The sequence below is a fragment of the Anoplophora glabripennis genome, unplaced genomic scaffold, assembly GCF_000390285.2.
Source record: "Anoplophora glabripennis isolate ALB-LARVAE unplaced genomic scaffold, Agla_2.0 scaffold168, whole genome shotgun sequence".
In the NCBI taxonomy this organism is placed as follows: Eukaryota; Metazoa; Arthropoda; class Insecta; order Coleoptera; family Cerambycidae; genus Anoplophora; species Anoplophora glabripennis.
The window spans coordinates 195,421-222,347 of NW_019416458.1; the positions used below are offsets into that span (position 1 = coordinate 195,421).

A 26,927-nucleotide genomic window follows, 5' to 3' on the forward strand; every position below is an offset into this window, starting at 1 on the left:
TTTAATTTTGCTTGCATGTGTCATCGAGAAAGCAGAAGAAGAAAAGGAAAAATAGAAAAGGTAAAAATGGCTGCCATTGTAAATCAGGCATTCCGAAGATATTTACAAACTACCGTGCAAAGGGGTGTTCAGGTACAGGGCCCTTCTGCGGTATCTGGACAGCATGAAGGTAAGTGTATACGTATCTTTTTTTAAGCCCACACCCTTCTGTAAAGATTCAGAGGTTAAAATCCATTACATAATGAAGGAAATTTCTTTAAGCACTACTTAGTTCAGTAGCCTATTCTTCTCGTTCTCCTTTTATTATTATTATTCACTATAATCTTTTTTGTAGGTGGGTTCAAGATTTGGAAGAACCTCACTATCTTCGTAGCATTTCCATCGATCTTACTCTGTGGTGTAAACTGCTATTTAGCCCATCAAAGCGGACATCACGGACAGCCAGAGTTCGTCAAATACGATTATCTCCGTGTTCGTACAAAGCGATTCCCATGGGGTGAAGGCAACCGTTCTCTGTTCCACAACTCTCATGTTAATGCCCTCCCCGATGGATATGAGGCACATTAAGTGAGAGTGTATAATAGTATTCAATAGAGCCATTTCATATATTATTTGTATTTTTAATTGTTAATAAATGTCATGAATTACGTACATATGCCCCATTTGTTTTAAAGCAAAAATTACCGAAATTTTTTGAAAAAATATTTAAAAACATTTTATCGGATAAGATTGGGATTCCAGAATAATGAAACACATAAGTTTCATCGTTGCATTTAATTTTTATAAGGTTTTTATACCATTTAAAATTTCTATAAGTCTCTCGTCCACCTTTTGTCCATGTAGTTTTCTCGATAGTACCTCAAAATCCGCTAATTCGACCTAAAAATTAAGGCATTTGATCAAAAAACTTTGTAAATAATTCGAAAAATCTAGTTATACCTCATGACAAGGGTCTGTTTTTCTGTCTGGCAGCTGCGGATAAAACTGAGGCGCTAATAGTCTCTCGCAGAGTGCAAAGATTCCGCAGCAAGTCTTAAAGTCGAAAATATCGCTTTCCTTCCAACCTACAAGTTTTCTGAAATAGCGCGATTGCTTCTCAGACAGGGGCCTTCCCATTAGAAGATCCAGACATTCTTGTAACTTCTAAAAAATACAGGACATACAAGGCAGTCTTCGATTTAATCAGGAAAAATTACCGAGTGATTTTAGACAAAAAAAAAATCAAAACAATGGGAGGCGTAGATGCGCTTCGTTTTTGAGATATGAGATGTTGAAATTAAATTAAATATAAACCTAGACCCCCCTGTATTGTTTTTTTGGAACAATGACGTCACTAGTGAGTCAATATTTATTTACAGTTCGATTTCGACTACGATTTCATACCTCTCCCGAGACTTTACGCTCGTATTCTCCGCCACCCTCGACTTCCATTTTAAATTTATTGAAAATGCAATTGTACAGCAACTTCCTTGCCGAGGTAATACTAATGTTTTCCCTCACATAATCCAAAGGCGTCATAGCTAAAAAATCGGATAAATATCGAAACAAACGTGCAAATATTTTTCAAATTAAGTTTTCAACTAACTATTAAGCGATCGACTGTCCATAGGTAGCTCGAATCTCGCGCTGGACCTAGAGAAAGCCCTGGGAAGCGATATCCACAGGTCAGCGTTTACTGGTGGCACCCGCAACTCCTTCTGAAGAGCCACGAGCTCTTCACATGCCGGTTTATCTTTAGTGACCGTCCGTAAGGCTTCTTGTAACGCCTTCCGTCTCTAAAATAAAGCCAGTTAGACGATTGTAAACCAACAGATATGTCGTACATTGTTATTTAATTCATTGTCGACAATTTCTTCGTTTAGTTCTCTTCTCAGTTGTTTGAGAATTTCGGTGTCTAGGTACGAGTCAATGTCTAGGCTGACGGAAGGTTTCAGTATGCTTTTCTTTCTCTCTGGTACCTCACCAGTGTCCAGCAATGAACCTCCTGGTATTAAAGAAGGACGGGCGCTGGGATTGTGGGAATCCAGGCCTATAGTCGCCATCTAGAAATACAGGGTGTTTCTTTAAGAAGGGCACAGTTTAATCAGGTTAAAATAGGGTGATACAAGCAAACAAAGAATTTCAGTTTATGGGCTGTTAAAGTTTATAAAGAAATTAAAAATTATGATAGTATTTGGGAAATCATTGCACCATCGACTTTCGACTAATACAACAAATTTATGCAAAATTAAGTAAGAAACACCCAATATATTGGAATATATATAGAACACGCTAATAATCTAGTTGTAATACCTGTGTTTCAGGATCTAACGATGCTTGAAACGCTGGAGGGCCCCTCGAAGAATCCCTTCCTTTTTTACGTCTTTTCTTGCCTCGCCTTTTTATAAACTCTTCTTCATCCCCCTCCTCTTGATCTTCTTGGTCTTTTTCGTTGACATCTTCAGTATGTTCTTCCTAAAAACAACACCTTTAGTACAGTTTCAAACTAACGATTTTTTTTTCTTACGTTTACCGACTTTCTACCACTTTTAGGCCTCTTGAAAATGGCAGGAGTACTCAAGCTTTTAGTCAAAGTTTGAACTTCTTCGGCAGTTTTTTCCTCCAAACTTTCCGCTCTGGTGTGAACGTGCTGGATACGAATTAAGGGGGGTTCGTGGGCGGACGAACTGGCGTAATATGACAAAGTTTCCTAAAAATTCCAACTATTGGTTCATCAACTCGAAGAAAGCTAAAACCTACCTGGCTATGGCTTCGCCTTAAATCTAGCACGAGTAAAGTTTTTTCTCTGATGTTGCAAGTAGGTATCAGATCAGGTGTTACACATCTTCTTGAACTGGTCGCTTTCGTTGCTGCACTAGCTAAAGTCGGGGCTGGCGTCAGTGGTCTAGAATCTGTTTCGGTGTACCTTGAAGTAAAATTATTACGACGGTTACGTAATATCTTGTCGAGATATGCATACTAATTACACTTCGCCAGATTCAAAGTATTATGCGTTATGATTTGTAGTTGGTACATTTCGAGAAAAAAGACACAAAATATGGTGTCAAAGTTGTAAATTCTGACAGATTACACCCAATCATTGTTAAACAAGTGGAGATTACAATGCAGTTCGTTGAAGTCTCAATTTGTGATTGTTATCTTAGGGATTGTAGTTTTGTTACTGGTTCAGTCACGCAATGATTTTATTTGTTGTTAATAAAATAACTGAAAATTATGAAATTGTGAAAAAACGATCGGTGGTTGTCTTTCTTTTTACATAATTGTAATCATTTCGGGAGAGTAGTTCCAAAGGCTGATACTGGCCAATTTCGTAATCAAAAAATCAGGAGGGTTTAGTAGTGGAGCAGAGACGATAATAGCACGAGAAATATTTTAACTTTAGACAAAACTAAAGGACTTGGGTAGTAAAATTGACGTTCCGATTTGCATTTTTATTGAAAAAGGGCAGTTTCTCTAGTTACCTTCTGAACAATTCTTCGGGAACGCTTTCCACTTGTGGAAGAATGATATTCGTTTGTACAAATGTAGGTTCGTTGGTACTAATTTGTCTTAAAGTTTCTCTTATAGCTTCGATTTCTTCCGCCAACAGGACGTTCTTGCCTTCAACTCCCTACACAACAAAAACGATTATTTCTGTGTCTACCATATGAATTAATGCCTCTTACCCAGTTGTCTTTCGCTTTTCGTAGTAACTCCTTTGCTTCGTTATCGATAGGGTGGTTACACAACAGCGAACACCCGTACGGATAAGGATTGTAGAGTCCAGCGAAACGTTTCAATATGAAAGGTGCCGGCTTTGCGATAGCCCTTAATTGAACAGTTTTCGTCTAAATATAATTGTAGACGTAAATATTTCACTTTATTTTAGTTTCGCGTACTTACCTTCTCAGTTCTCGCAACCTTTTTTGTAGGACTAGCCGTCAGTCCGGTTTTACTCGTTAACCCCATTCTTTTGTTTCAAAATACGGTCTCATAATATTTTGGGTGGAAATATTGATCAAACAACTTGAACCGTCGCTATAGCAAACTCTATTCCTGTGAATTTACCTTTGTTATGTTAACGCTAATTAGGTTAATGGTTAATAGTAAATGTGTATTGATTACACTGCCCATTGCACCAACACATTTCACGGATATTTTAAATACTGTCTAAAAAAATCTTTTCTAAGCTTTATTTTCCTAGACTCCTAGAAAGGGTTAAACTTTTTTTTTATCAGGATGTACAGGGTGTTAATTAAGTATATCTATGAACATTAAACGGTGATTCTTTGAACGAATTGATACCAAAATGATCCGCAAACCGACAGTTTCCGACGTACCTATTTAACGCCCTGCATGTAAGGGCGGCAAAAATGTAGAAGGTTTTATAACAATTCCTTTATTTTCTCTAAATGGATAATACAATTTTATCTTTGGATTATAATACTCTTATAAGAAAATAAGAACTGGCAATAATCTGAAGCAAACCTACTTAATAGAGACACTCGTATATATAAAAATAATAAAAACTATTCTTTAAATCACATAAAAATATTCTTAACGTATGTACTGACTAGATTTTTTTACTTACAGTAACACTTTTTTAAAAAATATAATTCAATATTGCGGACAATACACAGAGTGTGCATTGCAACACTCGAACAAAAGAACCATGAAATTGTAAACAGTTGAACTGTCATGGCTATGTAGATGAATAATACAACTAATGTTTCAACAGCCTACCCTTTTTTTTCTGTAACGTTCATTTTTATGATAATCAAACCAAAAATTGAGCAAACGTGTTTTTGAAAATTCAACATATTCAGCATTTTATTTTCTATCACAAGTTTTTACATACGTTGAACCATAAAGAGTGTTGTTGAACAGACTCTGTACATTGAGATGTCAATTCTCAAAACAAATTGTCATTTGCTGAAATTCATATCGCTGATTTATTTTATGGTATAAAAATATATCGGTTCTTCAAAAGAACAAAAAGTACTTACTGCTATTTTTACTGTTATATCTGTTTAACGTTTATGAAATATTGTTTTGATTTTTAACATCCTATAAATCGAAAGCTAATGAAGTTTTAAACATCACCTACCGAACTAAAAAACTATTTAAATCATACATTTTGGCTTATAACGTATTAGTTTGATATTTATCTGATATAAAAATTATTTGCCATGAAATTATAGTTTTAATTAACGTACATTGTACTATTTTAATTGCACTAGTAAAATATGTAAAGGGCGTTCAAAATCGGTGCAACACATGAACCTCTAACAAAATAATTTGTTGAACTTGATCAGGTTTAAATAAATATTTTTTACTGATTCAGATACTAAGGAAGAATAAAGTTCATCGGAAAGTGTTACACAAATTTTGATGTAATTTTGCTAGATCCGATGCCTCGCACACAATTTAAAACACCCTGTATTTGGTACGTATCTATTAAATTAGTAAAATATCACGTAAAAATAGTACTTTCTAGGAATGCTATGCTTCATAAAGCAAGTTACGTCGCTATAAAAATATTCAGTTCACTGAAAAGAAATTTAATATTATTTTACCCTTATCATTAATACAGCTTGGATTTATTCGAAATTCCCATAATTGATTCAAATAAAACTGGATTTTTAACATATGTATTATGCCTTTACCGTTCAAATTTCACAACATAGTAACGATTCGGGTGGTCTTAGAAACACTCCGGACTTACTTTTTTGTACCTACGTTTACATTATTGCTACTCTTATAATTGATTTCGGAGTAATGGAATTTTGATATCGGAAACAAATTGCAATGTTTAGTTATAAAAAAAATTGTGGTCAAGGTGTGCCTTAACCATGTGTATTGTATTCCATCCTTGTCTAGGGGAGTGCTAAACTTCTCTCCTTTCATACAACACACTCTGTATTTATTCGACAATGGTATATGTACTTACAGCACGTACATCTGTGTCGGTGAGATATAATTTTAAAATTCAACTAAAATTCACAAATTTTAAAATTATTACAGAAATTTTACATTATTTTGATGTATTTAATACAAAATATAATAATACTATAATTTCTGTATAGTATTAAGACTTGTATAATTTTTAAAAGGGAAAAAATAGGACTCGACACGTTGGCGGGAAATTCAAAATTAGAACTTATTATTTTTCTCTTTTTTTTTCGTATGTGAAAAATCAAACGAGACACGTTGTTCGTTCAAAGACCGCCCAAATCGCCGCTTCGAGGCAATTTCAACACAACAAATTAATATTTCCGGTGTCGGCACCTAACAGTAACAATCTGTTTAGGGGCAAGACCGCCATGGACGTAAGTAAACCCTTGAAGGCGTCAGATCGGAGCTTGGTGCTCGAGAACGAGGCGTCTAGGTCTATGGAAGTGTGGACGCCGACGCGGTTCGCCGTCGTCCCAGATATCAGTTCGTTATTGTAGACGTTGAGGCAGTGGACGGGTTCCGTTGCCCCCCTAGGAAGGCAAACGCTGTTATAGGATCGACGGGAATTAAAAAAAATACAAATAAACGGTAAAAATAGTGGTGGTTTTTAAGTAAGTTCGGATAATGAAGCGAGTGATTATTTTAGATCGTTTTGAGGAAAAAGGGTTCGGTTTCTAGGAATTTTTAATAATAAAGTTTTTGAAAAATATCATGTCAACGCAGATATTTGATATGATACAATAGAATTTGCTCCGACGACTAAAATTAGAGTAAAAAATTGAGTTTTGTTTACGATTATATCAACTGATGGTGTTGAACATTTTAAACACGGTTTAATCAATGTAATGTCAGCATTTCAAAAATGTTATATTTTGAACCTATTTGAACAAATCTTTTCACAAAAAATATATGGTAGTATCCATATGGATTTAACGAGTAAAAAAAATCGACCCCTTCGTTTTTTTTTTAAACTGGAATGTCTACTTTGAATTTTATGAGACGTGTTTTTTTGTTTTTCCGAAAAAAATGTTTGGAGTTTTGTAGCGCCATTTCAAAATTTACATCGTGACAACAATATTCCGAAAATGAAAATGCATATTTTTTTCAAGTGGCCGTTATTTTGACCCAAATCATCCTATTGAAAAATTTTTTTCTTCAAAATGTACAGAATTTCATCAGCGTTTACCTAGTTTTTTAGGATTCAAATTGCTTTAAAACTTTCTGAGATAAATGAGAAAAGCATATCCAAATTTGGTGAAAATAAAAGGTGGGGTTTTTGGGAAAATCAATTTCGAAAAAACAAAAAAATTTTTTTCGTTTTTCTCATTTATCTTTTTTTCTCTATAAGTTTTAAAGCAATTTTAATTCTGAAAGAAAAAGATAAAAGTGTGATAAAATTCTGCACATTTTGAAAAAAAGTGTTTCGGTAGGAGCAAAGAGTGACTGAAAAATCTGCCTGTTTTTGAAACTTTGACAGAGGCGACAGGAAAAATACTAAAAATATTCTAAAAATATCCAAAAACTCGTCGTGAAAAATGAAAATGAGCGTCACTCACCGTTTTTCGAAAATTTTCGATAATCACCCTTATTTAGGGCTTGAAAAGACAAAAAATGTGAACAAATTAAGAATCGTCAACAGTTGTAAAACCCCAAATATTTCTAAGTTGTTATCAAAATTATATTATGAACGTGAAAATATCTAATTTCGTATTTGATACGGTTTTGTCCGGATTGAAAATCAACCCTTAATATCCCTAAAGGGCTGATATCATCCTCTAAACGCCTAAAAATGTGATTCTAGCGATTCTGGGTTATTAAAAGGTTCAATTATCATGTATAAAAGAAAAAGAAAAAAAATTGTAACTTTTAATATATTTTTTGCATTTTTAGGCGTTTAGGGGATGATTTCACCCCTTTAGGGATATTATGGGTTGATTTTCAATCCGGACAAAACCGTATCAAATACGAAATTAGATATTTTCACGTTCATAATATTATTTTGATAACAACATACAAATATTTGGGGTTTTACGACTGTTGATGATTCTTAATTTGTTCACTTTTTTGTCTTTTCAACCCCTAAATAAGGGTGATTTTCGAAAAACCGAAAGTGATGCCCATTTTCATTTTACATGATGAGTATCTGGACATTTTTAGAATATTTTTAGGATTTTCCCTGTCGCCTCTGTCAAAGTCTCAAAAACAGGTGGAAAAATGGCTTTTTTTGCGGTCATTCTTTGCATATTGACGTTTGGCTAAAAGATAGCTTATTTGGCCTTGAAAAACATCCAAATTTTGTGAAATTAAAAGGTGGGATTTTTGAGAAACTTTGCAATGGCGTCAAGGAACCCTAAACATTTTTTTTTTGGAAAAACAAAAAGACGTCTCATAAAATTTAAAGTAGACTGACATCCCAAAGTTTAAAAAAAATCGAGAAGGTCGATCGTTTTTGTTCGTTGAATCCATATGAAAGTTTTCGAATATTCGTTGAACATCACCCCGAAAACTAAGCCGTTTAGGATATAAATTTGAAAAAACTTTATTTCCTGAAAATGAAGAGAGAATCACTCTATTTATTATCAAAATGTACTTAATGACCACCCCATATATCAAGATTGTCAATAATAAGTAAAAATAAAAGCCAATGTCATAACAAAAAATTGTCAAAGCATAAATAAATGGTGTTTTTTTTTTAATTGAAGCAATCTTAAAAATAACGTAAAAATATACGAACCTCATATAAAACTTGAACTTTCCGTCCCATATATTCCAGACGCTAATAGTCTGATCTAGGCTGCTCGAAACTAAAGTGTTGTTATCCACCGCCACTACCTGTAAAACTTCGCTTTCGTGGGCACGCCAGTTGGAGATCACCAATCCGGTTCTAGTATCCAGTACCGTGATATTTCCCGATGATTGACCGGCGGCAATCCACAACCCCGAACGGGAAATCGCCAAGCTTCGTATAAACCCGGACGGATTCAAGCTGATCTAGACAGATAGACAGATAGATTCATTGTGTTGTACGATTACTGGTACAAATCTAAAGAACAAAAATAAGACTATTTTACAAGTACAAACAGTTAATAAATAAACGTCACAGGAATATCTACAACAAAGTGAATACAAATAAAAGTAAGACATACTAAGAAATAGGTTCATTATTACACAAATAGGAAACCCTAACCAAATCGTCATTTGGAGCATTTTCTAATATATTTCTAGGCCAGGATAGTGCCAGTCACTAAATTTGATTGGTTAAATACATAATACAGGGTGTGGCATGTTATAATCTATAAAAATTAAACTACAGCCTCCTAACGATATTTGTAATAGAAACGAAAAAGTTCAATTTTTGCTTTTTTTTCATAAATTAAAGTTCAATTATGTATCAAAATATTTTTTCTGGAACGGTTCTGTCCGTGTGCTATACGATGAGTTACGTGCTGTAGACCAGCCGCGTAAACAAATCGTCATTGAAAGATAGAAAGATACTTCTCAATTTTTGGGGAATTTTTCAGCGCAAAAGTACAAACTAAGAAAAATAGATAAAAAAATTATATTTTCTTATAATTAATAGTAATTACAATCTTAAGTGCATTGTAGGCTCAAGTTCAAAAGTGACATAAGCCCGATTGACGCTTTTTGTTTTTTAGGGGGAAAAACTACCCCTAAGTGGAAAAAATTGAAAAAATTAAGTTTTAAGCATTTTATTGATAAAAATCTTGTTCAAGTACAAAGATTAAATATGTTCCATATTCTTGAACATGTTTTATGATATATTTGATATTTTCGACCCTTTATTTAACCCTTAAAAACTACCCCTATGCAGAAAGTAATGATAAAAAATTACTTTTTAAAGATTTGGAATGATTAAATCATTACCTTATAGCTAATAAAAGAATATTTCCCTTTCAATCCCTAAAAACCACCCCTGTATTGTCAAAAATGATAAAAAATTACTTTTTAAAAGCTTGGAATGCTTTAACGGTGCAATTATTTAAAATAAAAATTGCTTATGAAAGAATTTGTATCTCATAACAGTTTTCAACCCTTATAAATCACCCCTGTGCTAAAGAAATTATAAAAAATTAAGTTTTAAATCTTAGAATGCTCTAATTGTGCAATAATTTAAAATAAAAATTCCCTTATATTGTTTATGAAAGAATATTTTACTTTTGCCATTTTCAACTTTTATAAACTACCCTTTTACCAATATATATGTAAAATATTTTTATTATAATCGATTTTTAAATATCATCAATCATTAAAAAAATTGCTACGCTGCATATAAACTTTTATACACACTGAATCCTAACATTTTGCTCCATAAATGAGAAAGCCTATTTTGCTCCGAAAAAATGTCATTGATTTTTTTACCATAACTTAATTTTGAAGCTATAATATCCTACAACAAAGCATTTTAAAGATAATTTCAAGAGCTGTAAGTTCGTTTGCATATAAAAGCTTTTAAGTCCTTCGTTTTTTAAAGGGAAAGGATTGAAGGGCTCGAGACAAGTCGTTTTTTCACTAAAATGGATACTTCAAGCGGCGATATCTCCTTTATTTTTTATGCTATAGGAATAAAAAAAAGCAAAATATTTGTTGAAAAAAAGCTACATTTTTGTTATCTATCATTTTTTACATATCTTCCATACTTTCAGAGTTATTATATAAATAAGGCAATTTTTTTTGAATAATGGAAAATATGTTTTCAACTTTTACCGTACATTATTCAAAATATACGCATTCTAAACCGGTCTAACTTGAGAGATCGTATAAAAAACACTAAAACAAAACTAATTGTAAAGGATCTACGATTAATTTTAAATCTGATGGAAATGGTGCAGCGTTTACTGCTCATTTTTCCTTAAAAAATATGAGCAACCCATCTGTTTTTGACGACAACTCCTTCAATTTTGTTCTAATTAACTTTTACAAGTGCTCATTTTGAAGGTCTTTTTGAGTACTACAAAAAACTCCCGGAGCGTTATACACGTAAAATTAATCCTTTTTCCGTTATTTGACATCGAATACATCGAACACTTTTTGAAAAATGATTTTCTTTGTTTATTTATAAGCTACATTTTTGTTCATTACACTTGTTTTAATAAAAGCGTAGTTTTTTAGTTATTCGAGGAAAATACTTTGAATTTTCCACTCAAAATTCCAAGTTTTCAATTGTCAATAACTAAAAAACTATTGATTTCTCGAAAAAATTCTTCGAATATTTTTTGCTCAAAATTTGATTATTCTCTATCGATTTCCAGCGGGAAGGGGTGTCAACCCCCAACAGGGTGGAAACGACAATCGGCGCTATGTCACTAATGTTCATTGACCTTTTCTCTAAGTATCTGCCAAATTTCAAGTCGATCGGTTCAGTTTCAAAGAATTCGGATGTGAAAAGCTTCAATGATTGTACTAAATGTCAATATTCACAGGGAAGTAAAATACGTTATTAGCGACGTTAACAAAAATAAGTAATATCAAATTTCAGTTTTCAATCTGTGTCCCATAAAAATGAGCTTTTTCTTATAAAAAATTGATATAGTAGTAATTTTAAAGGAACACCTAAACACAAGAAAGACTAAAAAACCTCACAGCATTAAATTTCACTCACCCTTAATTCCTGTATGTAATTCAGAAGCCTTGCATCGATAACCTTCACCGTACCGTCCGTGGTGGCGGCGAAAACTAAAGTCGAGGGCGCCGGCATGCTTTTCAGAACGTTAACCGGCGAGAACCTAGTCGATTCCAAGTTACCCAAATTGGCGCCCATGAACGGATCCCATATATGCACAACGCTGTCGCAGGATGCGACCAGCCTCATGCTTTCTATGAAAGTTATTGTCAGTATCGATTTCTTGTGAGCGCTGTACGTCCACTGGCAGTTGGACGTGCTGAAACCGTCGCCTTGGCTCCGCAACGACCAGAGTTTGACGGTTTTATCTCGGCTACCTGACATAAAACTGTTCTCGTTGTCTAGGACGTACAGGCACTTCACGCTGTGCGTGTGGCCGGCGAAAGTCTGCAGTTTTATTTGCTTGAAGTTGAACATGTTGTCTTTTTCCGAACGTCCGATCTCGTGCTCCCAATAGGCCAGCCAGTTGCCCCGGAGGTGTCTCGTGGTGTTCTCCATGCGGCTGCTGACCAAGCTGAGAAGGTCAGAGTTGAGGCTGTCGAAATTCTCCGTTTGCACGTCTATTCTGTTGCCGATAACCGCGATGTTGCTGCCGATACTGCTCGACGTCGTTATAGTCTTGCTTCTGTTGAAATCTGACGTCAACCTAGGCACGAGGTTGGGAGGGGCCCGAATTTCTTGTTCGTAGTTTTGACACAAGTCGCGGATATTGTCGTGATTTTTCAGGGATATTTCCAAAGAGTCGGCACCTACGTGTCTCAAAAACGGAATGTAAGCGGCGTGAGCTAATTCAGGTGTAAAAACAAGCCTTAATTCGTCTAGAGCTAGGTTTATGGTGCTCTCCTGTGCTAGAACCGCCACCACTTCGCTGGGGACAGGGGGCGATAAACTATCGGCGGATTCGGAATCTTTTAAACGAACGTGAGATATCTGAACGGGTCTGCCACCCACTGCCCATTCCGTTGTGGTTCCGTCTCTGCGTAATTCGACAAAGTGAGACCCCTCTGTGACTTTTGTAACGTCTTTATCCTTTTCAGGTCCCTGCAAAATAAGTTAATTATTTATCAGGTGTATTGTGAAAAATTTATACTCTTGCCTTTTCCTCTAGATATTTAAGTTCATCGTTTACGTAAACTTTATCAAAAATTAGGAAAAATCTTTGAAGTGCCGGTACAGCTAAGTATTTCTTTGTCATATCGGAGCCCATTCGAATAGAAAGTATATATAAAGCGTCTAAATATTTACGAGCTAAAATGTTCCTCGCTATATGTCCACTTGGGAAGGTATACTTTGTAGAACCTAACAGTCTAACGGTGGGATGTAATATGTTTTTTAGTATGACGTCCTAAAAAAATAAATTTAAAAAGTATAAAATGACCAAAAAGTATACAAAAATCCATGTAGTTGTTACCTGTAACTGATCCATTAACATTGCATCGGATAAATATGGAATTATATGTTTCAACAGCGCCAAACATGATATTAGGCCCCCTTCTAAGTTTAGAGTCAGTTTCCTTTTGCAAAGTAAAATCAGTTCGCTCATATGTGGAATGTATTGGAATAATATCAACTGTTCACCATACAAGGCTAAAAATAAATATGTTACAAAAATACTTCACTCGAAATGAGTTTTAAAGTTGATTTTTTTGTGAACCGCAAAACTGATTTTAACAATCTGTTTTGAATTTTTTTTACTCCTCAGTAACAATGCTACGATAGAAATCTTACTTGAAATTTCAGTTCTTAGCATATAAAGCCAAAAAATATGCCAAACAAATGTTTTTTTCTTTGAAATTTGAAATTTATGTTAAGGCAGATAAAACGACAAAACAAAAAATTTGTTAGTGCTTTTAAAAAAATATTTTTTTGCTCAATTTATTAAATATTAACTAATATTGTTATACACTACCAATTGTACATAAAACCAACTTCTGTTTAAAAATAATCAAAGGTCAACATTTGATTTAGGGACAATCGTCAGAAGTGACTATGGTACATAGGGTTTTTTTGGGTCGCTGATCACAAATCCGAGCAAAACATGAGCACAAAATTCATGCTCATGTTTTAAAGGTAACTGAACCCAAATCCGAGGTTTATTTACCCCTACAATACACCGTTGAGGTCATTCAAGGTCATTTCAAGGTCATTCATGAAATATTTTGAAAAGTTAAAATCGGTCTGAAAAAATTCGTCTCAATGTTTTTGAGGTCACTGAACGCGAACCCAAGGTCATTTAACCTCCATCACGTCAGGTTCAAGGTGATTTGAAGGTCAAATCAAGAAAAAGTTTTGCGAAAAATCAGAAAAGATACAGTAAAGTGATGTTGGATTGACTAAGTTCGAATTTGCTGTTATTTTCATCTACAAGGACTTACCTATTGTACTGAGGCCTTTCAGAGAACGATTCATTTTGACCGTATTAACGTATGGGATAGTTATATGCCAACGTTCTTAATCAGAATAGTAGAACGAAAGTAACCCATAATCAGAATAGTAGAACGAAAGTAACCCATCAGAAAAAGAGACTATATCTCCATACAAACGTGTAGATGGTTATACGTAGACAGATGGAAACTCTTTGAAGACCTCCGGATCAACTCAGTGACCCCGAAAACACTTCAATACACTTTTTAAATTTTTTTACACAACTTTTTCTAACTTGAACCTTCAAATCACCTTGAACCTGACGTGATGGAGCTTAAATATCCTTAGATTCGCGTTCAGTGACCTCAAAAACATTCGGACGAATTTTTTCAGATTTTTCAGACTGATTTTAACTTTTCTATCCAAAATACTTCATGAATGACCTTGAATGACCTCTAGGGCGTATCGTAGGGGTAAACAAACCTCGGATTCGGGTTCAATGACCTCTAAAACATAGGCATGAATTTTTTCAGATTTTTTGGAGGTCATTTCTTGATTTGACCTTCAAATCACCTTGAACCTGACGTGATGGAGCTTAAATAACCTTGAAATCACTTTTAGTGACCTCAAAAACATTCAGACGAATTTTTTCAGATTTTTCAGATTGATTTTAACTTTTTTATCCAAAATACTTCATGAATGACCTTGAAATTACCTTGAATGACCTCTAGGGTGTATCGTAGGTTTAAACAAACCTTGGATTCGGTGGACTTTAAAACATAAGCATGATTTTTTTCAGATTTTTTGGAGGTCATTTCTTTATTTGACCTTCAAGTCACCTTGAATCTGATGTGATGGAGCTTAACTGACCTCGGATTCGTAATCAGCGACCCAAAAAACCCCCATATACCTAGTCACTTCTGACGATTGTCCCTAGATCAAATGTTGACCTGCGTAATTACTGTTTTGTTATTTTTTAGGGCACTGTGTTTAGTTTGTGAATTTCAGAGTCAATAACCTTTGATATTGATCTAGTTTAGGTCAACTACATATCAATCCACCTGATGTGACATGACAACAGCATGCTAAGGAGGCAAAAAAAACATAAAGCTAACGTTCTTTCTGTGATACAAGAATGGCCGATTTATTTAATTTTTCGGTTTCAGTTCATAACCTTACAAAGTTTTTTATTTAGGAGTTTAGTGACAGTACCGTGTGTTTGTGCATCTTACCCGTTTCATTCTTGCACCAAAGAACATCTGACATATACAAGCATCTGTCAAATATACACTTACCGGCAATACTGGAAAGGCACTCCATAACCTTAGCGGCGTTTCTATCGCCTAAAATATGACTGGAAGTTACGGAAATATCGGACACGTCCTCTATTTCCTCAACGGACAACGGTGCCAGGTTTTCTCTTCCGACGTAACACAACGTCAACATTTTAAGCAGGTTTCTGGACAAGTATCGCGCAGTTAGTACTGGACCTAACCTGTGCGACAACCAAACCACACTGTCGGAACTCATCTCGGAAATCTTCGTATCGGATTTCTTAGTCTTCGAACCCAGTTTTTGAGTGCTGGAAACCACGCTGGAATTCGAGGAATCGGCGTTGAATTCTTGAGAATTCACAGATTTCTTCTCTAAAAACGAGTCGCTCTCGCTCTTTTTACTGCCAATTTCGCAGCTAATGTTCATGACGTTGTGATGGTAACTCGACGGAATAGGTATAGTAGGAGACACGATTCCAGACCTAATATCCACGATATCGTCGTTCAGTTGCAGGTTCAGTTCTTCGATATTCCGCAGCTGGTCTATGTTTTCCGCTATGGTAGCGTCCAGAGCTTCTTCGGCGGTGGAGTGGTTAAACGGCAGGTCCGAAGCTACGTTAAGCTCAAGCTGTTCTATCAACGACTTCATTTGATCGTCCTCTTTGTCCTCATCAAATTCAAACTGAACTTCTTCGTCGGAACTGGGCTTAACCTCCTTTTTAGCCACAACTATGCTCGATTGTTTCTCGCTGGCGCTGGAATCATCGCTAACGGACGCGTCCATGTGTTCGGAGTCCATCGTTTTCAAATGCGACGTCCTCTTGGACACCTTTTCCGAGTGGGAGTGGAGGAAAACCTCCGTCTTATCGTAATCTTTATAACCACCCACGGCTTCTACCAGAGGTGTTATGAAGTTGTCCAAGAAGCACCTCAGACCCAGTCGTACCATCAGACGAAGCAAGAAACTGTGGTGATACAGCTTTGCAATTTTCCCGTTGTACGGTAAGTGAGCGTCGTTCGGTTCGTTTTCGTAAAGCTTCAAAATAGATTCTAGTAGAGATTCCGCGGTTTTCCTAGGACCCAAAACTCTCGAGACGTGCTCGAAGAGGTACCAAGCCGATAATACAGAAGTGGGAGGGTCTTCGATCAGATCTTTTATATGTGGCAACAAAATATTCACAACTTCGTAATCAGTATTAGTGTTCAGCTCGCCCAGCAGACTTTCTAGGTGTTTAGCGCACGATTTCACTTTGCATTCTGCTATATTCTGAGCAAGTAAGATTTTAGTTCTCTCCAAATTTTCGTACTCGGAACACATTTCTCCGTTACAATCAAAGTGGTACAAAATGTTTAACTCCATCGCGACGTTCTGGAAGTCCTTCAAGGTGTATATCAAGGCGTATAAATGCGGGAAATGTTTAGAGAATGGTATAATGCAGTTTAGGAGAGGCTCCAGTAAGAGATGGGCACTGGGCGGAGGTAAACCTAAGTCGGTTACCACGGGATAAGCGAAATTTTTCAAGTCGGTTTTCTCCGGTTGCAACAATAAGTCAATTAGGTACGAAACGCAGAGAGGGACGTCGCTTTTGCAACTCTTCAACACCGTCAAACACGATTTCAGTCGTTTGTTGAATGGTAAGTTTGAATTGTTAGCCCCCATAGCCCTCAATTGCTTCGCCATGAAAACTTCGACTACCAGACATCCTAAAACTTGTAATTCTCTTGTACGCCTCGTAGAAATAATGCCGGCGTAGTTACAAATAATTTGATTTTCAGATTTCTGGCTCGGCAGTCTTTGATAACTCTGCAGAAAAACATCGTGACTGTCCAACGGAAACGTGTGCGACTTGGTCGCTTTAGGCTTTGCCCTGAAGTTTTCCCTGAAATTCTCCGAGTATATAAAATTCGTGAAGGCGTTTTGAACGACACACTCTTCAATATCTTTGACCAGCATTTCGTCGGGTACGCTCGAGTAAACTTTTCCTTGTTCAGGGTGAAACATTTTAGCAATAAAAGCATGTTTTTTCTCCAAAAGATCCAGGGCCTGCTCGGGTTTATACTCCTTAGGCAGATATATTGTGCCGGTACTTAACGAGGACGACGGGACACACAGCTGATTCGGTTTCGGTTTCTGCACGACGTGCGACGTAAACGAAGGGTTTTTCGGGCCAACGCTAGAACTCCTTTGGTTGCTGGGGCTCCTGCTCGGTTTGGAACCTTGTTCCTCGTGCAAGGAAGAACGGCTGCGTGACAACAATTTAGTTAAATCCAACGAAGACCGGTTCAAGAAGAAATTCGCCGCTAGATCGTCTGCTATGTGTTCGTCCTCGTCGCTTTTTGAAGTCTCTTGTACCGTTACGGATGAACTACTTCTGTCTCTGGCCCCTATAATTGAATTTGTTAGGGAATGTGAGGCATCCACAAAAATGAGTACTTACTATCTTTAACTGGCTTATGGATGAATATTTTGGGTGGGGTTTTGGCCCAAAAGGGAGAACTAACGCTTTTTGACGGATGTGGATGGGAAAAGAGCTGTACTAGTCCTGATTTCGTCAAGTATGTGTGATCATCGGCCAAGTGTAAACATACATTTTTTGATTTCACAGCAGCGTTACCAGTTAATCTGCAGCACAAATAAATGGAAAATTAATGACAGGTGCTTTAATTATGGACCATAGTCTACAAAGCAAACTATCATTAATATTCCATGTAGAATCACACCCTTAAATATTCGCCTATCATTAAGGAACACCCTGTATATGTTTCTAAACCTCCGTTCAAAATTACACCATGTATAATTCATACAGAACACTTACTTGTATCCGAACGTCAGATCTATCCAATAGTGCAACTTATCGGAGACGTGGGGGCTCTCCAGTAGTTCCCTGTGCCTCTCGATGAAGTGCTCTGGCCCGGAAGCCCAAGGGGGTACTTCGAGATCATCCAAATCGTCGTGAATACTTCTAAATACAGACGGATCGGTATAAAATTCCGGAACGCATTCGTCGGGGGTCCACTCCTGCATCCTTTGAATGGAACTAGGATATTCAGCCGGCACCCAAATAGTCCTCACATTTTTGCACAGTACCGACTTGGGGGTCCTCCTGGCCATATAAACGTAGTAAGTGATCGGAGAAAGCACGTCAGACACGTGGTGCGGGACTTGAGTCTGGGAATTGTTATAAGTCAAGTCTAATTGACGATCGCCTTTGTTCAGACGGTACTTAGACTTCTTCAAATCTCTCCAGTTCTTCCCGCAGTGCGACGAAAAATCAGTGACCCACGGAAACACGTAGTGGCAGCTGGGGTCCCCCAGTTTTCTTCCCGAGAGCTTATTTAGGGCCGAGATATAAGTGAAATTTGATATTTGCCCGTCGATCCATAATTGACAGAGGTCTTCCAGAGATTCGTTATTTATTTGGATCTTATCGTAAGTCCGCAAACCGCACCATTCGCATTTGAAAGTGTTATCAAATTTGTGGCCCAACTTGCGGCAGTCTTGAATCATATTTGCATTTTTGGTTTCAAACTGAGGCAGATTCTGTACGTAAATATTAGAGCTGATCTGAGGAAAAATATATATCCACATATCTTCAGTCATGTATATATCACTTAAATTTACATCGCCTAATGTTAAACTACGGTCATGGAGTGACTTCAGTATATTCAGCAGCTGGAAAACGATAAAAAGCGGTTTGCTGTAGCATTTATCTAATATAGCAGGTGAAAATGTAACGCAGTCACGTAAATTGTGCTCGAAATAAGGTACGTGGATTAAAAAGATTGCATTTAATGTTTCTACTGCACATACTGAAGGAAGAATGTTTAGGTTTACATCAAAATATTTCGAAGATTCTGTACTTGATTCAGGATTACATGTATTTACGATGGGACAGCCGTATAATCTTGTAATAATATCTTTTAAAACATCATTATAATCTACAAGGATCACCTGAGTTTCTTTACTAGGCTCTGAAGTAAACGAATACTTTTTATAGGCTTCTTTCCATAAGTTCTTATAATTTGTTTGCGAAATGTACTGCATTAACTGAGAAAACATCAAAGCATTCTCCTCTTTAGTAGAAGGCCGTATTTTAGGTAGAGGTATAACTTTCGAATCTCTTTTCTTCAAAACGGTAACAAATACCTTTATCCATGACAATCCAACCTCATCGTCAGTGTTAGGCCATGCATCTAAGCGAGATTTTTCAATAAATTCCGTTAACCTTAAATGTTTCACCAAAGACCTAAAAAATTGAAATAATTATTAAACCCCATACTTCTCTATTCGATAACTTACTTTAACCAGAGCTTATGGACTAAAGCTACATATCTGTCTTCTGTACATGACTTCTTCAAGTACTTCTTAGGTATACCCAGTTCCTCGAAAATATTTTCCATTTTTTTGCTTCAGTAGTCACAAAAAAAAATTATACGTAAGTGTTTCACCACCCATTTTATTAATATACCCTGAACATTGTTGTTTATTATTAGATTTCACAATTTTAAGAACAAAGAATAGTATTTTTTATGTTATGATATACATAACCTCTATCACGAGTTATCAAAACTTTCGCGTCAAAATAGTACAAGGTATGTTCAAACTGTTTGCACTACAACACTTGACATGCGGGAGTGCCAGTGCTGGGAATACGCCTTCGAGATTTAAATAAACACCAATTTTAAAGTAATTAATTAATTAATATGGTAAAAATGTATATGCATATATAATACATTTATTTATTTATTTTTTAATTTTATTGGTTCCAACAATATCAGGAAGTAGAAATTTTATCTGTGAGGTTAGTTATCATTTGCATTGGTAAAGTTTAAGTATTTAAGAACGTTGTCTCCATTTGACAGATTTATTTGAATTAGCTTAGTACCCTTAAAATTATATTTATAAAAAAATGTATGTTTTTACTGCTTTGTTTTATGGTAAGGAAATACGAAAAAATGTTTTATGTTCAACATTGGATATTAATCGTTGAATTAAATGTTGCACCTTTCACCCGATTTACACTGATTTGTCCTACTAGACAGCGACACTTGCAAATCAAGCGGATAAATAGGGAACTATTTGCAAAAAAATTACAGGGAAGGGTTGTTCGTTGTTCTGTTTTCTGTTCTAGTTTGTTTCAGACCTAGATAAATGATACCTGTCACTTCTGTCAGTTGGTTTGGTACGTCCTCAGACTAATAAATAAAGGGGACGCCTTTATTTACATTCGATAGTGAAGTGTTGACATACGTGTATTTACAAACATTGGTACTTGTGACGTCCTTGACGTTGATGCCAATGTTACATTTTTATCTTTACAGTTAGGTACAGCGGTCATTTTAATTGATTATCGTACAAGGATCTACCTCATTCTTGACCTCGACTTACAAATTAGTTACACTGTAATATGCATAAGACTACGACACTATTTTCTTGTAACTTGTTTTATAATTATAGATTTTGAATATCTGAAAAAAAATACATTATTGAAATTCCTAGCAATACAAACGCCGTAAGTGGCATCATTGCCTGGTATTAAACGGTTCTAAAGGGGACGCCATTATTACAGTCTATTGTTGTGAAATAGATATTAGCCGAGTTCAGTGTTTTGTGTCTTTTTAAACTGTTTTTTTATCTAATTTCAATAAAAATGCCAAAGCGGCGTATAATATGCCGACAATTACAGGAAAAGAGCCAAATATGTGCTACTTCTTTTCACAAGTAAGTTTGACATTGTTTCCATGGGCGTTCTTACAAGGGTGTAAGGTGTCCTAAGTATTTTATTTGTTAATTTATTATGTTTGTATTTTGATACTGACACTAGCTCTGTGTTTATTTGTAGAATACCATAAGATCCTGCGATACGAGCAGTGTGGCTAGAAAATTTCGCCATATCTGAATATGATTTTTCAAAGGATAATTATGTCTGTCGAAGCATTTCCGTGCTACAGATATTAAGTTAACAGTAACTGGAAAACGATGTCTCACACATGGAGCTGTGCCTATTAATACAACATTTGGAAGGTAATACGTTTTAGCACAGTGCTGATGAAATGGTTGTGCCGTCTCAAAGGTTCCCTCTTCGAGAAATTGCCAGTGAAAGAAATTTTATAATGTTGCTATAAAACATCTTCAATCACATGTTGTCCCTGTTCCATAAGAGACGAGCTGTCAATGTTGTGAGCTCAAAATTCAGCTTATTTTTGTTGCGTACATTTAAAACATGCTTATTTTCCCATACGATTAAATGTTGTTCAATGTAAATTCATTTTTCCGTTACTTTTAGTACAAATATGTTTTGTTTTCTTTGCATTGTTTATATTCCAGCAGATTTTAATTAAATATATTTTTGCTCCTTTTCTTGTAGTTTTATTTAAATTATTTATTTTAATAAATGTTCTTCCAGTAATCGAGAACTACTATGAAATAATAGAATTAATAGTAGGCAATGACATTGCTATAGCTATAGTATAATGATAGTTTCAATCGAGGAGTTTTCTTTAGTCACTCTTTTGTTCTGGAAATGTTTTTAAAATATTAATTATAGATTTTGAAGAAACCATTAACTTTTTCCTATTTATTGTCTATTTATTACACATGAAAGCTTAAATAATCGAGCACTTCTGATTTTATTCTATTACAGAGTATAATTTTTATGATTTCCTTATATTATGATAGATTTTAAACCTAAACTCGGTACGCCACTGTACCAGGGACCATTGTGTTTACTTATGTATCATTTGTTTATCAACATACAATAGGTTGAGGTTACATGTTTACATTGTGTACTGAAATAGGGTATGCGGCCTCCCCTTTACTTATTACTCTGAGGGTACGTCACATGACGTAGATTAAAAAAAGAAAAGAAAGTTAATTTGTTAATTGTCATTAATTGCCACTGGCAAGATCAAAATCCTAGATAAATATCAAAATTGCTCAAAATTTGGCAAGAGTGGCAAGTGTCCGTCAAGTAAATATTTTACTGGAACTGGAAATATTGCGGTTCTTACTTTTATCGTGTATCGACTTTTTATGTTATCTGTGAATGGAAAAGGGTAATATTCAAATTTACTGTACAATACAAATTTTTATAAATATTATAAGATTAAAATATATTTTTTTCTGTATTTTATCATTCCAAGTTATTATATGGCGGATCTCATAAAATAGATTTTAATAAATAACACGGACCTAATTAAAAATTCTTTATTGGAATATAAAATATGTACCCACTTTATTTAGCATTTAATTCAAAATATTGTAATAACATAGTAAGACAAACCACTAATCACATTTAACGTAGACACTTAAACTATGCAAACGTAGAAACTCCGCGTAAAAAATGTACAAAACACACAACTAATGACTATACGATGTGAAACCCCTGTTATAAGGGCTTATACAAGTGAAAGGTCTTAAAGTAGGATCTGCCGAAGCTGATCCACCCGTCTCACCCTGTGGCTTTTCGTCCAGTAAGATAATATCTTGATCGTGCCTGAAATTTTACATAGTGAGCAAAATTTTATTTAAATGATTTAAATTTTACCTTTTCTCGTCACAAACAATATGATCACTTTCATTTAAATCAATGATTTGACTTGCGTTCTCCTCACAATCGTATTTCTCTAAAGTTCCACAGCAAACTAATAAATCGTCTAGTAAAACCTTAAAAAAAAAGAATAGTTAGAACAAATCATCGTTTTATTAAGTTTTTACCCCAAAATCCTTTACACCTCTGTTAGAAGTCTTGGAATAGTTCCAAATTTTAATGTAGGACACAGAGATTGGTACATCCATTACGATATAGATCCTATTTAAGTTTTTTGGAATAATAGGAGATAACCACGAGTGTCCACCCGATATATCTTCGTTTATGCCATCTACTAACTTGTCTGGTGTTCGTATGTCTCCAGAAACATTAGGCAAGGTATTAACGCTTTCTGGATAAGCGCAAATGTCTAAAAAATTTTGCATATTAGGTTTTTTAATTTATTTATAACAGAAACACGTACTTTGTTCTTCTAAAACAATTTTCTCGTGTTTTTCGTTATATAATTCAATCCCGTTTAACCCGCAGTAATATTTATCTCCCCATGTTGAATATATAACAAACTGAATAATGAAACCGACAACATTCGCTTGATGTCCCTCATTTGATAACGGGTAAGGGATAGTATCGTAATCTTCGAAAAACCTTATATCTTGCACAAAATCATAGTGCTCGTTGCCTGGAGCTCTCCGGAGGACAAATATCTCGTTTTTGCTCACAGGATTGATGACCGGTTTGCCATCTAGAAGAATTTTCATCATTTGGACACCCGCGTAAGAGAGTTCCAGGTTTTCGTTGTAATTCCATATTCGAATTCCTACGATATTACAATCTAGTTTCAAGCTGTAGTAACTACCGGATGTAACTTTGTATGGGGGAAGGTAAGAATAGGTAACACTGATAACAATTTATAACTTGACAATTTATTACTACCCTACATGTCTTACCAGAAATGTACTTAAACCCATCCAAATCCACCGTAACAACGATATTTTCCTTATTATACGGTACCAGCCACATGTTTGTACCTTTAGTTGTTATGTTTTCCCCGTTGACGAGGTGGTACAAATATTTTCCTTCCCACATACAACTCAGTTGATTGGCGTTTAAGTTCAGGACTGTGTCGGTACCTTCGACGACTTCAATACCCGTTAGACCCACTGCTATCGAATTCCCCCAATTTTGTAATATTACGATCTGCATTACGCTTGCACCTAGCAATATTTGATCAGTGGCCTCGGTTAAACTAGCTTTCCTTACGTTTAAGACGCCAGTTACGGGTCGAATCTGAAATACATATTATAGTTATCTGCTTAAAAACCAGTGTAAACGTATTACTTCTGACGTTAGAGTAGATGTCGGGGGTCTATCTTCGTTGTCTTGGGGTGTGTTCGGTTCTGATGTCAGGGAAGAGTATGAGGAGTCGGTTTTCGATATGCTTTCCAGGATATTGTCATCGGTTGTGAACAAAATCGTCTAAAAAGTTATGAACCTAGATAATAAATTTTATCCAAAAAAGTTGTAACGTAAAGCAACCCTTCAATCATAATTTTACGAGAACGAAATAAATAAAATCATTGAATTTGATTAAATATGTATTATAAACAGTTTTAATATCATTTGTCAGTCGAACCACCAGTCATATACCAGTTTCAAACTGGTTCTCGTCAATATGCCATAGGTGGAAGAACCGACTAATGATCCAGCTATTTTTGGTGTTTTAAATACAGACATGGGGATGTAACAATCTATGAACGGTCGCTATTACTCAATGACTAGCCTCCAGACGACCAAACTGGCAGAAAGCGACCTGCTATTTCACAGGTGCCATAACAGCAAGACCTGTGTGGCCATTGTTTTAGTGTTAACACCCTGTATACTTACATCACCAAAATGGTGGATCCCACCCAATATCCCACCGCAAGCTTTGGCTATTTCCCCTTTAAAGATCGGCTTGTTGTCTAGGAATATAACGATGTCTTTAACGCCTCTGTAAGAATGAATCCTAGATTTGTTATAGTTCTGAAAGAAATGCATTTAAATTATAAATATGAACATTATCGACCATATATGTAAAATTTTCCTTTAAACATACCCAAATTCTTATCATAGCTACTGTTGTAACTTCGCAGAATTCGATGGTGATTAAATGACTCCTCCCCAAATCGAACGGTGCCAACCAAATGTGCATGTCGTCTTGAGTGCGATTCACTCCATCTAGTAAATTGGAAACGACCCTTGGGTCGTTGTTGCACTCTGGGAGAATGTTTACATCTGGCGGTATTGCAAAAATCTTAAAAAGATACATTCTTTGTAATATTAACAATTTCAAGTGTTTTTGTTTACAGCTTACGTTTTTCACCTTGGCTAATTGCCCGTCAGCACTAAAAATCTCAATTCCGTTGAGCCCTACATAATATTTGTCCCCCCAGGTACTTAAGATGTCGATAATCATAGTCGTCCCTCTTGGTAGCTTTGGAATAATGAAAATGTCGGAAGTTTCTTTGAAATCTTCATCATTTATCATACTCCCTCTTTTGTCGGTATATTTATTTTTGTATTTAGAATTCTTTTTATACAGCTTCTGCTGCGGGGTGTAATCGTAGCTTCGCCTTCTACCGCTGCCAATTTTTTCATTTTTGGAGAGTAATTCCTGAATTATATCATCCCTTAATCTCTCTTCCTCAGCAACTTTCTGTTTATACTTATTAAGTCTCGTTTCGAAAGTAATATTACTACTTTTTCTCTCGGCATCTTGAGAAGTCTCTGTGTTAATTGAAGCCGAAGAATATAGGCTGTCCGTAGATTTAGATTTGTTTATATTGTACATTAAAGAGTCGTTATACTTCTCCGTAACTTTTTTTATGCTACCATAAATGTAGAGCGGTAAGATGTTTGACATTGCACTCTTACTTCTATTTGGCACATTGTCTTCGAGGACGGAGGGACTGTAAACTGAAGTCAGGTCGTCACTGTTCGACGATACTGGGGATAGAACGCTGTCTCCTTAAAAAGATGTGGCAGTTTTTATTCGCAACGATTAATGTATCACAAAACTTACATTATAATGTGCCATAATATTTACGAAACTGTGCATTGATTTGTAATAAATGAAACGACAAAATTGTATAGTTAAAATCCTTTATTATAGACTTTCTCACTCACCAAAACTTTCATCGATTAAGCTTTTAGTTGACCCACTGTTTAGCCTGCCTTTATGCGACTGATTGAAGTGGTTTAAGCTTTGCCAATATTTCTCTAGATCCGCTTGTTCAGACGAACGGTTTAAAGAACTGAAATCGAAATTCTCGTCAAATTTCAGTACCAAATAATCAGAATTTATTACTTCGATATTCTTTGGAATGTTTTTCGAGATTATTTGGCTGGCTAAAGAAGATCTCCGTCCATATTTAGCTGAGTGTGAAACACCACTGAAAAATAGCAAAAATATAATATAAGTATCTATAAATATTTCATTACCACTTACTTAATTTCTTTCGTTTCTTTTGCTTGTTCGGTTTTAATAAAATTATTCAGTTTACTGTTATCTATTGAGTATTTATCCTTTAATTTGGTTTTAGTCGAATCAGGTTGAGGTAAGGTTCGAATATGCTCTTTATCTATTGCCCTAAAGTACATATTGTATTGTAAGAAAGATAACTTTATTTCTTTAAAAACTTACTCTGTTATATCTTCTAACCATTTGGGTATTGAACCGTGGGAAGGTATGTCTGTTGAGTTACGAATATTGCAGTCATCTTTTTCTCTTAAATTTGGGTTCATATTTTTTTTTCTTTGAATTTTTGTTGAGATATAGGTAAAATGTAGTTGATAAAGTACTCAAACAATTTTAATTTTTGAATAGTTAGGAAAAGTCTGTTTGGATTTGTAGCATTTCCATAGCAACTAATTGATAAGTATTTTGACCTTAGAACATTATTCATAAGGGTGAATACAGAATAATTAATGAATAAAATGTGACACACATACTTTGTTTAACAAAACCTGTAAAACTCTGCCAGCATAGATAAGAACAAGTACCTGCCAGTGTACCAAAACATTTCCTTTAAAATATCTGAAGTTTAACCGCCAAAACTGGCTGGGATTCCCCACTTTCTAACACCTTGGACATCCATTCTGACGAGTTGTAAATTATTCCAAATT

General features: G+C 35.4%; 4 protein-coding genes, 1 long non-coding RNA gene and 1 other non-coding gene across 7 annotated transcripts; 2 read left to right on the forward strand and 4 right to left on the reverse strand.

The window, feature by feature from the left end:
• Positions 1-10: 10 nt before the first annotated feature.
• LOC108907251 (cytochrome c oxidase subunit 6A2, mitochondrial) lies at positions 11-651 on the forward strand. The gene is made up of 2 exons (XM_018710844.1): positions 11-169; positions 335-651. The coding sequence occupies exons 1-2, from the start codon at positions 16-18 to the stop codon at positions 565-567; spliced, it is 387 nt and encodes a 128-aa protein (XP_018566360.1). The 5' UTR covers positions 11-15; the 3' UTR covers positions 568-651.
• Positions 652-780: 129 nt separating this feature from the next.
• LOC108907241 lies at positions 781-3,948 on the reverse strand. The gene is made up of 11 exons (XM_018710833.1): positions 3,883-3,948; positions 3,666-3,827; positions 3,462-3,610; positions 2,740-2,905; positions 2,507-2,689; positions 2,293-2,454; positions 1,824-2,042; positions 1,586-1,775; positions 1,384-1,520; positions 940-1,143; positions 781-879 (listed from the first exon to the last, which is right to left on the reverse strand). Exons 1-11 carry the CDS (start codon positions 3,946-3,948, stop codon positions 781-783), a joined length of 1,737 nt encoding a protein of 578 aa, XP_018566349.1.
• A 469-nt stretch (positions 3,949-4,417) lies between these two features.
• On the reverse strand, positions 4,418-19,779 carry LOC108907272 (WD repeat-containing protein 81). Of its 2 annotated transcripts, none has more exons than XM_018710879.1 (9): positions 19,514-19,779; positions 18,030-19,460; positions 17,652-17,836; positions 15,235-17,598; positions 12,987-13,162; positions 12,672-12,920; positions 11,555-12,616; positions 8,669-8,925; positions 4,418-6,464 (listed from the first exon to the last, which is right to left on the reverse strand). In XM_018710879.1, exons 1-9 carry the CDS (start codon positions 19,612-19,614, stop codon positions 6,233-6,235), a joined length of 6,057 nt encoding a protein of 2,018 aa, XP_018566395.1. In that variant the 5' UTR covers positions 19,615-19,779; the 3' UTR covers positions 4,418-6,232. The 2 variants fall into 2 exon arrangements, with proteins under 2 accessions (XP_018566395.1, XP_018566394.1); XM_018710878.1 differs by having other exon boundaries at positions 4,418-6,479.
• On the reverse strand, positions 5,802-5,893 carry LOC111691558. Its single transcript, XR_002762976.1, has one exon. It is a non-coding gene; the product is annotated as a U6atac minor spliceosomal RNA (small nuclear RNA).
• Positions 19,780-20,666: 887 nt separating the features above from the next.
• LOC108907250 lies at positions 20,667-21,573 on the forward strand. The gene is made up of 2 exons (XR_001964324.2): positions 20,667-20,935; positions 21,057-21,573. It is a non-coding gene; the product is annotated as an uncharacterized LOC108907250 (long non-coding RNA).
• An 879-nt stretch (positions 21,574-22,452) lies between these two features.
• LOC108907253 (protein KIAA0556-like) lies at positions 22,453-26,812 on the reverse strand. Its single transcript, XM_018710846.1, has 13 exons — positions 26,754-26,812; positions 26,446-26,690; positions 26,251-26,391; positions 25,929-26,194; positions 25,117-25,769; positions 24,859-25,056; positions 24,648-24,785; positions 24,102-24,239; positions 23,711-24,050; positions 23,227-23,580; positions 22,931-23,172; positions 22,761-22,879; positions 22,453-22,709 (listed from the first exon to the last, which is right to left on the reverse strand). Exons 2-13 carry the CDS (start codon positions 26,544-26,546, stop codon positions 22,574-22,576), a joined length of 2,826 nt encoding a protein of 941 aa, XP_018566362.1. The 5' UTR covers positions 26,547-26,690; positions 26,754-26,812; the 3' UTR covers positions 22,453-22,573.
• Positions 26,813-26,927: the final 115 nt, after the last annotated feature.

Excerpts from the sequence above, each read along its gene's own strand:
- LOC108907251 (XM_018710844.1), top strand. The coding sequence starts at position 16 with ATGTGTCATCGAGAAAGCAGAAGAAGAAAAGGAAAAATAGAAAAGGTA. Across the intron at positions 170-334 it reads GGTATCTGGACAGCATGAAG|GTGGGTTCAAGATTTGGAAG; the intron begins GTAAGTGTATAC and ends TCTTTTTTGTAG.
- LOC108907241 (XM_018710833.1), bottom strand. The coding sequence starts at position 3,948 with ATGGGGTTAACGAGTAAAACCGGACTGACGGCTAGTCCTACAAAAAAG. Across the intron at positions 2,690-2,739 it reads TAAGGCGAAGCCATAGCCAG|GAAACTTTGTCATATTACGC; the intron begins GTAGGTTTTAGC and ends TGGAATTTTTAG. Across the intron at positions 2,043-2,292 it reads CGTTAGATCCTGAAACACAG|ATGGCGACTATAGGCCTGGA; the intron begins GTATTACAACTA and ends CTGTATTTCTAG.
- LOC108907272 (XM_018710878.1), bottom strand. The coding sequence starts at position 19,614 with ATGGAAAATATTTTCGAGGAACTGGGTATACCTAAGAAGTACTTGAAG. Across the intron at positions 17,599-17,651 it reads CCATAAGCCAGTTAAAGATA|GGGCCAGAGACAGAAGTAGT; the intron begins GTAAGTACTCAT and ends ATTCAATTATAG. Across the intron at positions 12,921-12,986 it reads TGTTAATGGATCAGTTACAG|GACGTCATACTAAAAAACAT; the intron begins GTAACAACTACA and ends TTATTTTTTTAG.
- LOC108907253 (XM_018710846.1), bottom strand. The coding sequence starts at position 26,546 with ATGAACCCAAATTTAAGAGAAAAAGATGACTGCAATATTCGTAACTCA. Across the intron at positions 26,195-26,250 it reads AAAGAAACGAAAGAAATTAA|TGGTGTTTCACACTCAGCTA; the intron begins GTAAGTGGTAAT and ends GCTATTTTTCAG. Across the intron at positions 23,581-23,710 it reads TGGGTTTAAGTACATTTCTG|GAATTCGAATATGGAATTAC; the intron begins GTAAGACATGTA and ends GTAATATCGTAG.